Source organism: Nanorana parkeri, unplaced genomic scaffold (genome assembly GCF_000935625.1).
Source record: "Nanorana parkeri isolate BGI_ZX_2015 unplaced genomic scaffold, ASM93562v1 scaffold386, whole genome shotgun sequence".
NCBI lineage: Eukaryota > Metazoa > Chordata > Amphibia > Anura > Dicroglossidae > Nanorana > Nanorana parkeri.
In genome coordinates this window covers 419,209-433,089 of record NW_017306654.1, presented here as the reverse complement: position 1 = coordinate 433,089, position 13,881 = coordinate 419,209, and the positions used below count along the sequence as shown (strand labels likewise).

The following is a 13,881-nucleotide window of genomic DNA, read 5'->3' as shown; positions in this document are numbered from 1 at the left end:
TACAAGCGACAGATGACAAGATGTTCAGCTGTGAATGGGTACCATTCACAATAATGGTACCCATTATTGATTCTTCTAGTTGAGCGCTTAAAGGAACCTGAAGCACTTCAAGAAACGTAGTTCCAAGACTTTCAGACTTAAACCGGAACTGTTTTCCAGTACCAAAATCCAGGGCGTGCCCAAACTCCTCCGTATTTATCACTTACTCATTTAATCCTCTGGTATCCCAGAATAAGTTGTCCTTTTGCTGCCCCCTTGGACTGATATTAGCACCATTTTTGATCACGTGCACTCAAAAGACTCTGCCTATGTTGTTAACATGGAAATGTAAATAGACACATGGGAGGAAAGCGCAGGCATCAATAGATGAAGCAATGTCACCCTGGCAGAGTAAACTTCCGTCATCTCTTCTATGCTGGGACCACATCACTGGTTGTGTATGTGCAGTCCACTCCATTGCCAATGAAACTTGCCAGTGTGGGGGGCAGGGAACGGGGGATTATGATGTTATGTGTGGGGGGCAGGGAACAGGGGGGTGTATTATTTTATACGTGGGGGGCATGGAACAGGGGTGTGTATTTTATATGTGGGGGCAGGGAGCTTTATGTTAATATTGTTAAAGTTGTTAATATTTATTCTTGTAACTTTATTCTGCATAAAACATGTAACAGTCTCATTGATAAGATAATTTAAGAGGGTGTATTTTGGGGGCGGAGTTAAGGCTGCAGGAGGGTAGGGGTTAGGTGGGCAACTGGTGGCGAGTAACTCTTAAGGCCTGGCTGGTAGCTCAGGACTTGAAATTTTGACCCCTGCACTAGACTACTACATAATATAGAAGCTGTCATATGAGGGCAATAATAAAAGAAGCAGGGTAAAGTTCGACTTTAATGCTCTGAACATTTGCAAAGCATCAGCTTTTGTGTCATCTACAGAACACTCTTTTATATTGATCATTTCCCATCTACAGATTACTGTTTTACATTGATCATATCTCATCTACAGAACACTATTATACATTGACACCATATACCATCTACAGAACACTATTTTACATTGACTATTTCTCATCTACTAAACACTGTTTTACATCAAGCAATTTTTGTGACCACTGGCTTCATTTATGTTATTTCCTCATGAACAACACTGTTGTTTGGTGTTTTTATTTCAAACATAAATTCTTAAACAGATGGATTCAACTATGAATATACTTGCAGATCACTAGCTCTGGGTTTTTTGTCACTCCTGTCACCCTAAGCTCAGTATACCGCGAGCTACAGCTCACGGTATACTGAGATGCCGCAGCTGAGGCGGATCCCGACAATAATGTCAGGATCAAGAAGTGAGCGAACGCCGGTATGTGTTCGCTCACTTCCCGATCTATTAAGCCGACCTGTGACAGTCTCATTGTCACAGGCCGGCTAGAACTATGAGGTGAGTGAAAAGCACTCGCCTCATAGTTCTCCTTTAAGGACTGTATGGTGTAGGCAGGTACATTTTTTTGTAACCCCATCCAGGCTTATGAGCTTCAGAACAAATCCTTACTCTCCTAATGTCTCTTGGAAGCAGTAAAAGCACTTCAACAAAATGTTGTAAGGAGCATAGTTACATAGTATTTGAGGTTTTCCCTCCCGAGTGTATACTGAGGAGGAAAAAAGCGTTCAGCGCCTTGGCCCTCTCCTTGTCGTTTGTGACTAGCTTCCCGCTTCCATCCTTTATTGGGCCTATCTGCTCCTTTCTCACCTTTTTACTGTTAATATATTGGTAACATTTTTTGGGGTTCTTTTTACTATCTGCGGCGATATGCTTTTCACACTCCTTTTTTGCTGCCCGGATTTCTAGTTTGCATTTTTTGTTACATTCTTTGTAGTTAAGGAACGCTGACATTTATATAAGGAAATTTGTGTTCTATATGGCATTGCAGGTCCAAGCCACAAATTGACTCCTGATGCATTGGTCGAAATACCTAGAATTTCATTGTGTATAGGTGTGTTTTGCTGTATGAATTTATTTTCTGAATGAATTATATTGCACAAATGAAAATATGTCAACTTTAAATGTACCGCATTTCACTGGTGCTAGGTTTCTTTGACAATCCTTCCAAAAGGAAACGCAACTGGAAAGTGCAGATTCATTAATAATATATTTTTTAAAATGCACTTACGCATAAGTAACTAGATCAGGGCAAATCACCAAGAATATCTTCCAAAGGAACACCAGGTCATACGTGACTGAAGCTGAAACCCTTTTAACAGAATGGCTGGCAGTGGGAGGAAAGACAAGCCAGGTTGGAATTTCTGCTGTAAACTCTGGGAAAGCCTGAGCAAAGTAAACTACAAAAACATCCCAATCTGGTGCAAATAAAGGGGATTGTAATTGTAATCCTCGTATATTAGTACCTCCAATTACCAGTAGTAGAGTCTAATGTAGGTGCACGGGCCTGAAACACGTTAGTGTAGTAGAGGTAATCACTAACATTGCCCCTTTTTTTGCACCAGCTGTGGACATTTTTGTAGTTTACTTCGCTCGGGCTCTCCCAGAGTTCCACCTGGATAGTCTCCTCTCCTACTGGCAGCCATTGTGTAAGAGTGTTTCAGCTTCAGTTCTGTGCGACCCCGCATTCCTTTCCTATTCATTATGAACTGCCCAGATCGAGTCATTTCTGGGTAAATGCATATTTTATTAAAGTAGTTTTAGCTCCATCCAGAGAGCTCTGTTTCTTTTTTATCTTTTCCTTGTTTTATGAAAAGTAGGTGGAGCTTTTTACTTGTGTAGATATCCTTAGCTACTCTGTCAAACAAGCTTTCCATTCAGGTATCCATACAAAGAGAGACAGGGAGTCTAAAGACGAGCAGCGTCATACCCATAATGTGATGCCAGGATCATGTATGTACCTTGTATTAAATGTGTATCTGTAAAATAAAGTTTTTTTAAAATAAAAAGTTAAAACATCAATATAAAACATTAAAAATATGACCCCAACCTCTAGTTTCCATTCTTACAGAAATCTAGAAAATTCCTGAGGGTTCACAAACTTTTCTGACAATTGGAGACATTTTGTCTTTATGTCAGATCACTTTTAACATATTCGATAAAGTAAAAAATTTACGGTAACCAACACAAAGAAATGGGGCTAATACCATAAGGACTGATGTGTAAACATTGCACCCAACATATAGCTGGGCAAATGCCGTTTACTTGGCATTTCTGCCACGACACAGAGTCAGGGAGCATAGGAATTTCCTGTTTCTTAGCTCCATCTAGTGGCAGGAATTGCATGCAAATGGCATTCGCGCAGCTATATGTTGGGTGGAACGTTTATACATCAGCCCCATAGTAACTTCATGGATTGCCTGCACAGTTCCAGCCAGTCTCTTATTTTATAGGAGTGTTACTCTTCTTGCCAGCAGTTTTTGTTTCTTCCTCATCATATCCTCTTCTCATCAGAGCGCAGATATAGGTGAACAGATTCTGATGAATAAAAACATGAAAAACAATCTTTGATAACATTGTATACAAAGAAACAAGAAACACATTGGCAATAGATTGCTAATGATCAGTAAAACAAGGAGAAATCTTCTATTTTAATCATTAGTGTGCCTTAATGTGTATCTAAACCCAAGAAGAGTAGTGTAATGAATTGCAGATGCCCAGTCCTTTAGATGTACTGTCTGCTTTATTTTTATTTTTTCAGACTTTTTTTTATTACTTTACTTTCACCTGATGATCCTGTCACTAACACACTTCCTGTCCTAGGGTAACAACGCTGATTCACTGTAATTGTATCTATGGAGCAGCGTAGTCACCCTAGGACTGAGAGTGTGTTAGGACTACAAATAGGTCTGCATATCTGACAGGATCAACGGGTATTATTTTTGCATTGATAACTTTATGCAGGTATCACAAAATGCTTTCAATGGTATATTTAACAAACCAAAATGGAGCAAATAAGAAATGCTCATTGTTAGAACTGATTTTTACATGTTACATATTTGCAATTTCCTTTTTAACCAGAGGAGGGGGCCCTCAGGTCACATCTGTGAGCGAATAGAGCTGAGGGCCCCCTCCCCTGGTTAAGATGAATTGCCTGATTTGACCTTTTGTTGGGGTCTATCAATAAGGTGAGAACCCCTATATCTGGTGTGGTGCATTTGGTGAAGGAACAAGAAATATTCATCACTATTGCTATATTATGGAAATTTTTCGAGTTATGAACATTTATAGACTTCCCACCTGATCGATTTTTATTCACTGACATTTGTTTGAGTCACTGATTGTTTTTTTTGTATTGCTCATTGTTGTAGCTCGGCTTATTTAGTTATTCAGCTTTATAACTGCTGCACAGCTGGGGTAATGGGTTATGGGATAGTCTGTGAGTTTAGTCTCGGTCATTAGCATAAGTGTTCATTCTCAAAGCCCAGTTGAACTCTTATTATTTATGCTAGGCTGCGTATACTTTATCCAGTATGGGGATGTTTTACTTTTTTTTTATTCCACTGCCAAGTGTAGCAGCAATGGTAAAAATACCCTAAACTACCTGCACATAGTTGGACCGCAGCTCTCTCACACAAAGAAGTGGTCCAGCTCTCCAGCACCCCTCCCCGAACACTGCTTCAATCAGTAGAATATGGGGGACCACTGGAGAGCCAGGCTGCGTTGTTGGGTGACAGAGAAGCTGTCTGACTCTCCTATGTGCTTGTAATGCAAAGTATTTTCACCTTTACTGCAAGACTTAGCAGTGTAAACAATTAATAGTAGAGCCCCATAGTTATTACTTTGTATGTAGCCTGAAGCTTCCATGCCAGAAGCAATTGCACCAGTTTTTATAAGCTTTACGCAAGAAAAATAAAAATGTTTTAAGCCAGAGCATGGAAGGGCTCAAATCCATATCATGTATTACTGTCTTCTCACAAGGGGGGGGGGGGGGGGGGAGAGAGAAGGAGACACAGACAATAATAGCAATCTAACACAGGTTCTATCGCTACTTTACTCAACAAATAACGTGTTTGTTTTTTTTATTTCTGTATGTGTTCCTGCTGGGGACATTTTACCTCACTTTCTGTCCCAAGTGGCACCAGTCACCAAATCCGTTACTAAAGAAAAATCATCTAAACAGGAAGCTGTCACTGATAAGTGGGTCGAAATCCCGCCAAGTGTAAGCGGGGTGAAATCCCACCAAACAAATTTATGTACATACAGAACCAGTCACATCATTCATGTACATACAGAACCAGTCACATCATTCATGTACATACAGAACCAGTCACATCATTCACTTTCAATGAAGTGTATCCCATGCTGGCTTCTGATTACTTTTCAGTGAAGCGGCATACTACTCACAATGCTATAGTTCTAGCACTGCAGCAGTTAAAAGCAGCGCCTCTGTTTCACCTACTCCTGGTGCTTGCTTGCTGACACTGCACTTTTCCCAGACTTTGACAGCTATGGGCGTTTACGAGCCTGGCCACGCTCCCCCTAGTCTTGGAAATTGAATACCTTGTCTGCTGCCAGTTCTGACCTCAGCCTGTCCCCAGGAATACTCTATGCCACCAGTCCTGACCACAACCTGTCCCTGGATTACTCTCTGTCTGCCACCAGTCATGACCTCAGCCTGTGCCTAGAGTCAGAGTATATAGCTAAGTACTGGGGGCATCAGTACCAGTAGACCCACTTGCCTTAAGGGAAAAGCGGCTGCTATAGGTGAAGCCACTCACCACTATTTACTGTCTGAAGTTTTTGTACCCGGTCCAGACACTTGTATTATTTTCTCAGAATGTGGAGTTCTGTGAGAGGAGGAGGGATAATTACCATTTGAGTCCCCTTGTGTAATTCTATTACCTGCTGATCCTGCCAGTACTTTCTGTAAGTACAACGTAAAAGGTGACAGTTATTAATTTTGTAGTGAAATCACACAGCAGTGTTGTCACACTGTGGCCAGGACACTTTTAGGGGGACATGCAGTTTGAAATGAACATTACATATGAGTTTCATTATTATTTGCAGCCCTTTCACAATTGGGTTTTCCAGCTTTGCTTGAATACCAGTTGGTAGACTGACGTGGGTCTGTCTTTATTGTAACCTTAAAGATTGAAGGTCTTACAGCTGGCCCATGTGTCCTCTACTTCTGCGCAGATAGTGGAAATGAATAATAAACTCGTCTCTAGGAGGTATTTTACTAAATTACATTCTATCTCTTCGGAACTCTCTCCACTGTGTTGGTGAGGATGTGGGGCAACAGCAACTCGTGCTCATATATGGTGGCACTGCCCGATCATTAGACAACACTGGTTAACCATTGTTGATGGTATTTGCTCAATACAGGGTGTTCCAATCTGCTTTCATCTGTGGACTGTATTGATTCACTGTATAGGAGAGCTAGTCGCTACAAACGGTCTATTACCTCTCACCTATATTAAATTCATCCAAATCTTTCATTTCATCACTGGAAACTAAAATAGGCCCCTTCTGTGGAGGGCTGGTTCTGCAAAGTAGATCAGATATGCACTCTGGAGTGGCCGATGCACAGTGACCTCAAAACCCATGACCTCTTTTGTAGAATCTGGACTTGTTGGCTCGCGTAAAAAAACAAACAGCATAATACCTAGATGTAATGCTATCAGCTACATAAGTCGGTTTGATGATGTCATAATTTTATCCTCTCTCTTGTTGTCTTATACCTTATTTTTAACCCTTCTGTTTCATGGAATGGTATTGTTGCCCAGGGCCGTTGGTGGACAGCGTTGGGGCTTGGCTTTAGGTTTATTGTCTCTGTTTTCTACTAGGATTCTTGCTTCATCTATACTGCTATTTTTTCTTAAGTTAGACTGTTTACGCAAAACTAGGGATGCACTTATACCGTTTTTTTTCCCATTATCGAGTACGGGTACTGATATTTTGCTTTCGGTAAATCGAAGATACCGAGTACCGATGCCGGTGCTTCCACTAGCATGGAACAGGCTTCCCAGCCAATCAGCATCAAACTAGCTTTACTCACCGCCTGCCTTCCTGATTGGCTGGTAAGCTGGCTCCATGCTGATTGGCTGGAAAGCTGGCTTTCCAGTCAATCACAGCTGTTCAGCTGGCTCAATGCCGATTGGCTGGGAAGCCGGATTCCCAGCCAATCAGGAACTTGGGTGGCGAGTAATGACCTCCCGGCTTCCTGATTGGCCGGGAAGCCGGCTCCATATTCCCCTATGACACTGAAGTTCCGGTATCGGGGAAGGTATCAGAACATTCCTACTCAAAACATATGATACATACTTTTATGCAATTCGTATTCAGATGTTCGCTATATGTGAGATGGAATTATATGTGCTACAAGTACGTTTCATGTCAGATAATGAGGCACAGTACCACTTTTTTTCTTTTCTTTTGTTATTTCTTGACTAAACCCAGTAAAAATGTATCAAAAAAATTGAACATTACATAAGAGACAGACAAATTAAATCCCTAACTTGCATAAACATAAGCAGATACAACAAGAGGGTTTCCGCTGAGACCCAGAGGCTTCCTGATCATGTGATCACTATGACTGGCTGCCAATGTTACTAGCTCCCGATTGTAAACAGTGACTGGGAGCGGTTGGTGACAGCTTGGTCACAATGCTGGGGGCAACTATATCTTAATTTAATTTATGCTTACCTTCCATGCATTCTCCAACTCTGGTGTCCATTTGTCTTTCAGAAGGGGATGAATAGCAGAAAAAAATTCAGCTACCACATACTGTAAAACATGGAAACATGAATGTCAGATTTAACACATGCAAAGCTTTCAGTGAGGAAAATACAACAATCTTTGCTGCTATATAGAACATCTCATGTTATATATGCCAACTAGTTGCATAAAAAAATCACCACCAAAACCTGGTTATCCTAAATAATGTTCAAATCATCAGCAAGAATGTAGTTCTATCTGTCATTACCTACTAGGGATGAGGTTAGGGTTCGCCACTGAATTGGGTTCGTGGCAAACTTTGCATGTTCGCCCAAATGGCGAATTTATGGGAAAGTTTACCCAGGCAGCACCACAGACAAAAGCAACCTCCTGCAGGGATGTAAAACATTTAGCAGCGTCATTACTACCACTTCTTAAATGTGACAACTTCCCCTCTGGCTTGTTGTTAGGAAGCCAGCAGTCACTTGATTCCTAACAACCTAGGAGCCATCCTGCCTGACTCATTCACCTGTCAGCCAGGGATACCCAAACTAGGCTGTGTTTATTCTCTACAGCAGATGCAAAGCCAGGTCACCAGACTGGCTATGCTGTCAAGCACGTCAATTTAAATATCAGCCCTGGATGGACAGAAATATGCCTAGTATTTTTCTTTTTCTTTTTTTTTATCAATGAAGGTGTTCTCTGATTGGACGAGCGATGGTGAAGACACCTTCTACTCCTTGTCCAATCATTAATAAAAAATACTAGGTGTTTTCTGAATGGCCACTGTGCCAAGTAAGCAGCAACCAATGTTTTGAGAACAGAGGGGAGGCTGCTAAGCACAGTGCAGTACAGGACCCGGGAGAACGCGGCCAGCACTTAAGCGCTCTTTCTACTACAGTGTTTTACAGGATTCTCAGCTGCCAATCAGATATGCCAATCAGATATGGCATCAGGAACAGATCCCCTGGTCTGAATTCGCAACAGCAACAACTCAAAACCTCAAATTCACTCATGTCATAGACCCCCACAGGTTTAGCTTTCCTGGACCTTGAATTAAAGGAGAACTATGGGGTTAGGGCTTTTCCCCATAGTTCTCCTAAGGGTAACGGGAGGACACAAACTAGCGCCCTCCGGTCACCCAAAGTTCAGTATACTGAGACGCCGCAGCCGGAATGGATCCCGACAATTATGTCTGGATCCACCCAGCTGCGTGAGTGAAAGCTGGCTCTGCCTATCTAGAGGCAGAGCCAGCTGTACCCGCCCCCGTCCGTTCCACCAGTCAGCACTGGAGGATCGGACAGGGGAGGGGGGAATCCAGTCCCTCCCCTGTCACGGCTCTCTGCCAGCACAGGATCGAGAAGTGAGCGACAAGTGTTCGCTCACTTCCCTATCTACTGAGCAGACCTGTGACAGTTTCATTGTCCAGGTCGGCTCAGATTATGAGGCTGAGTGAAAATCACTCACCTCATAATTCTCCTTATACACATGAGAAGGGCCAAATCGTCATCTGGACACATTTCAAGCCCACAGCCGGCAACTCGTACCTCCACTACAACAGCTGCCACCATCCCTGCTGGAAAACCAAAGTTCCAAAAGGACAGTTCAGCAGACATAAAAAGAACTGCACCAAAAACACTATCGTTGTCCTAACGTGCCTGCTGTGTTGCAGTGTGCTATAACACAAGTGTGTTGCTGTTGTGCTTTGGAGTAACATTTGCAATGAATTGCACTTCCATGTATTTTACTGTAACACAGAAGTGTGAACCTCGTCTCAGTGTGACATGCTTCAGGATGCCACTGGAAAATAGCCTTGTGTGAATGTTTATATTTATATATCTATGCATTAAATAGTATTATGTTTGTTTTTTATTAGATCAAGAGTTCTTAAAGCTATTGATCCCCTTTTCTGTATCTTTTTTTTTACCTGCAACAGTAAGCAGAGGACCACCCCTGGTCTTGATGCCCTTAGTCTACTTCACTTTCCATCCACACATCTGGACCTGACCCTGTACAGTATAGATGTATATGTATAAATATACTGTATGTTGTAAAGGGCACAGGATCAACTGGTAGTGTCAGCGGTAAACTATCCATAAACAGGGACACCCAGGAAAAGTGCAAGCAGGTTTGTTCTGCATTTGTATTTAGCAAGGCAGTAAACACAGTTCAGAAGGGCTTTGTACAGCAAGTCCATCTGCTCACCCTAGCCAAAAACTCAACTTATGCAAGTTCCTCCTTAACACGGTGCCCCTTATGGGATTCCCATCCCGAACACCTTTGGGCTGCAACCTTGAGCTTTTACCCCTATTATACTGTACGTACATACACATATATTTATATGTGCATTGATTGCTTAGCGCCAGTTAGAAGCTGCTAACAGTTTAATTTAGTAGTGTGCTATGATTTGGGGACCTGTGTTCCTCCTTATCCTCTAGATACCAGTCTGTAGTATTAGCTGTGCCAGGTATTTTGTAAGTCTACCCCCAGTAACTCTGTAGCTACCAAGAACATTTCTAGCAACCAATTATCATCCTTGTTTCATTTTCACAACATTTGCAAGCTGGTTGGTTACTATGGCCAGGAAACGGAAATATTCCTTGTAACACATTTTTGATACATTGGTTCCATGAGCTGCCCAGCCTTGTGCAATGGATGGAGAGCGTCTCTACCTGATAATATTTGGGAGGCGCATGGTATCTGTAATGACTTCTTCCAAGCTCCAGTGTCAGTTCTTTTAGACGGTCAGAATTATCAATCCGGGCAATACTTTTTTCCACAAATGATAAAACCCTGGTATAAAAAGAGGTAATTAGGCATACTACATTCTATAGATCCATCATTTACTACATTAAATCATGTATGGTGTATGTGTACTGTGAAGACTGGAAAATGTTATTTGGGTAGCAAAAAAACATCAGGAAATTAAATTTATAATAAAGTAGATGTAAACCATAATGAGGTAACATTTAGTTTGCTAAAGTCCTGTGTATCAAACTCTTTTCACTTTTAACAAAATACTATTTTTACCTTTTTAATCCTTTGTTGCATCACAGTGCTGCTGATCTTCTCCATCCACTGCCTATCTCCATGGATGTGTACAGCAGTGTCTGCAAGTCAGTGCTCAGCACAAGTGTTGTAACAACGGCTGAATATGCCTGAACATTTAGCATCAGCGCAGAGGCCTTTGACCGGAACACATGAATGCATCACCGGAAACGCACACAAAGAAAAGAAATTGGGAGACAGGGACAGAGAATTGCCCTCCCATAACAGGAAGTGCTTATTGCAGGGTGTCCGGGTGCTTGAGTATTTAGAGGAATGCAGCAAAATCAGTGTGGATGATTCCCAGGCTGAAAGGAATTATTGAGCTGGACAGCTAGTTTACACCAATCAGTTCTACTGCCCCAAATGTTGCCTGAAATGTTTGGCCATGCCATTGATGGACAGGGAAGTGGAGCTGTAGTATTTATGTTCCTATTGTATATCACTTTGCAGGATGATTATTGCCATAATCACCTTTACCTTAGTCCATGAGCTCTCAGGTCTTTACTGGTTATCAGTTCATGCAGGTCATCCACATTGCGGAAAGGAAGAAAGAAATCCTTAGACTCTGGGTGCACTTCAAAGAGCCTGAAATCACACAACCACCATTTGTTAACCTTTTGTCTGCCAAAGCTAGCCTACATGTTAAAGTCTTTGACCTACTGTACAGTTAAGTTTTCCTGTGCTTATACCATGGGCCTGTTTAATCAAGTGAGGATAATAGGAGTGTTTTTTTGAGAGATATTGTCAAGTGTGATTAGTTTTGCTTGATTCATCAAAGAGAGAAACATTTTTGCAATAAGACATGGATAACAAGGTAACCAGTCCAATGCCATTCAGTCTTTTACATTCATAGTCAAAACATATATTACAACTTTTTAGCATGCATTTTCAATCAGTTTTCACTTTCATTGAATGCTAATTGTGTATGTTGTATTACAAATTCTTTCATACCTTCCTGTGTAAAAAAAAAACCTGCATGAAGTGATAATTTATGTAAAAATGATTAAGAAATGTTTTGTTTTTTAATACAGAATCCCGTCAACTACAACCAAAGCACTGAACTAAAAATGGTTATGCATTCTAATTTTAACTAAAGATTGATTGCATTTAAAAGCATGTTGAATCACCTCTTTCACATTACAAGTCTACGTATGTGACATCAATAACTCTCTCAAAGAACATGGGGCTGTTTTTTTTTATCAAGCTGCGGTATAACTCATTGCAGACAAATTGGCATATAGTGTAAGGGTCCCCACACACCTTACGATAATCGTACGATAATCGTGGGAAATCCCACGATCGTACGATTATCGTAAGGTGTGTGGAAGCCGTGCGACCTCTACTACTGTAAGGTCGCACGACTTTAAAAACTTACGGACATGTTCGAAAACCCGCCGAGCATCGTACGATGTTCGGCGGGTTTGTGGCATGTCCGTACGATGACAGCCGTACGGGCCGGTGTGCGCAAGCGCACACTGCCCGTTCGGCATTGCGGTCATCGGAAGCCCGCCCCTCAGGGGGCGTGGCTTGCAATCATCGCAAGTACGATCTGCCTATGCAAGATAGGCAGATCGTACGTTTTTTTAAGTACCTTACAACCATCGCAAGACAAAAGTCTTGCGATGGTTGTAAGGTGTGTGCCCAGCCTAACACTGTCATATATATGCTATCACTGCTTGATTTACAAAGGAGGAAACATTTCAGGCATTATTAAAAGCTATCATTTTTCCCACGCCTTTTTTACTAAGGCCTGGTTCACACCTGGGCGTTTTGTAGCGCGTTCGAACGCTCTGCAAAACGCTCAAACACTGAAATCCCATTATTTCCTATGGGTATGGTTCACACCTGGGCGTATTACAGGCCGTTATTTAAAAGAAATAACCCAACAGTGGTGGTTTCTTTGTTCCATGCCTGGTCCTCTTTTACGATAAAACCCCATTGAGGGTGCATAGGTCTGTGCCACTTAATTTCCTAGCTTGGCTTGGGAAGAAGGGGAATCTTGTTTGGAGAAGAAAAGTGTCACAGTTCCCTGGGTAATATATATTGTGCTATTGCATCTAGTAATGTCAGTAAGAAACCTGGTGTGCCCCCCCCCCCCTTCCCAAAGCCCCTCCCCAGTACTGAAGGTCTTTCCATGCGGTAGGATGCCCTCTTGCAATGGGAATACCAACCCGTATGCTGATATGCCCGGCCAGTTTCTTTTTGGAGGAGGTCACTTCATTTTATATATTAAACAAACTGTAAAAACATCATAGGGGAAGCATGATCGATTGTACAGAACATTGCTCTTTTAAATATACATTGGTGGTAAAAGATTAAAGTGTATGCATTACTAGTGTTTGGGAAGCATTATTTCCAAATGCTCTTCGAAAGTGGCTCCATGCAAAGATTGTTTCACATTAAACTCTTTGACTTATCTATCTACAACCTAGGTGTGTCTAATTAAATAACATTTGCAGACAATCTTATCCAATACATGAGTTATGGGTTAAATCACAAGCACCTTCACATACAGTACAATCTGATTGCATTGTATGTTGCCTGTTTGCTGGGTTTACTATGATAAGAATGTGAGAAGAGTAGTGTATTTACTTAAAAGAAAAATTGCCTTACCTGATGAAAATAATAACTCCAATCTTAGCAATGTCCTGCTGAATGAGCGCCCAAGACTCTACAAGCAGCTGATGCTGGTGCGGAGACAGATCTAGGGTGGGTACTAACTGTTCCGGTTCTGCATGGCTCACAGAAGTCCTTCGTGGCCTTCTCAGTCCTGATATGATGGAGCCCATCACCACTTTTTTAGGGTGGGATTCAGCAAGTTAACTTACATTGTGAAAAAGTGCAGATTCTGAGTCCTTTTTGTTCAGTCTCAAAAAGATCTGCTACCCTAAAAAATTGTCTTCTTTTGAGCCTAGAATCTTGAGATGTTGCTTGTCAGGATGCCACCCGATTGACACATACACAGTTTGTAAGCCTCAGCTGATGTTAGAAGATCCTTATCTGTTGTGCACATTATGAGCCTTCATCTGTGAAAAGGAGGAGGAGGCAGTTTGTGCCCACTACAGATACTCAGATGTTCTGTGTCTGTTTTGGCTGCAGGGAAGGAGGAGACGTGCTAATATAACCCATTAATGAATGAGAAATGTAAGCAAGATACCAAACTGTCACCCTGCCCAACAGCTC

At 41.8% G+C, this 13,881-nt stretch overlaps 1 protein-coding gene across 1 annotated transcript; it reads right to left on the bottom strand.

The window, feature by feature from the left end:
• Positions 1-3,372: 3,372 nt before the first annotated feature.
• On the bottom strand, positions 3,373-13,487 carry LOC108789284 (cytoglobin-1-like). The gene is made up of 5 exons (XM_018559257.1): positions 13,312-13,487; positions 11,176-11,283; positions 10,323-10,443; positions 7,639-7,719; positions 3,373-3,468 (listed from the first exon to the last, which is right to left on the bottom strand). The coding sequence occupies exons 1-5, from the start codon at positions 13,485-13,487 to the stop codon at positions 3,373-3,375; spliced, it is 582 nt and encodes a 193-aa protein (XP_018414759.1).
• Between the last annotated feature and the right edge of the window lie 394 nt (positions 13,488-13,881).

Excerpts from the sequence above, each read along its gene's own strand:
- LOC108789284 (XM_018559257.1), bottom strand. The coding sequence starts at position 13,487 with ATGGGCTCCATCATATCAGGACTGAGAAGGCCACGAAGGACTTCTGTG. Across the intron at positions 10,444-11,175 it reads CTGAGAGCTCATGGACTAAG|GGTTTTATCATTTGTGGAAA; the intron begins GTAAAGGTGATT and ends TTTTTATACCAG. Across the intron at positions 7,720-10,322 it reads CGCCTCCCAAATATTATCAG|TATGTGGTAGCTGAATTTTT; the intron begins GTAGAGACGCTC and ends CATGTTTTACAG.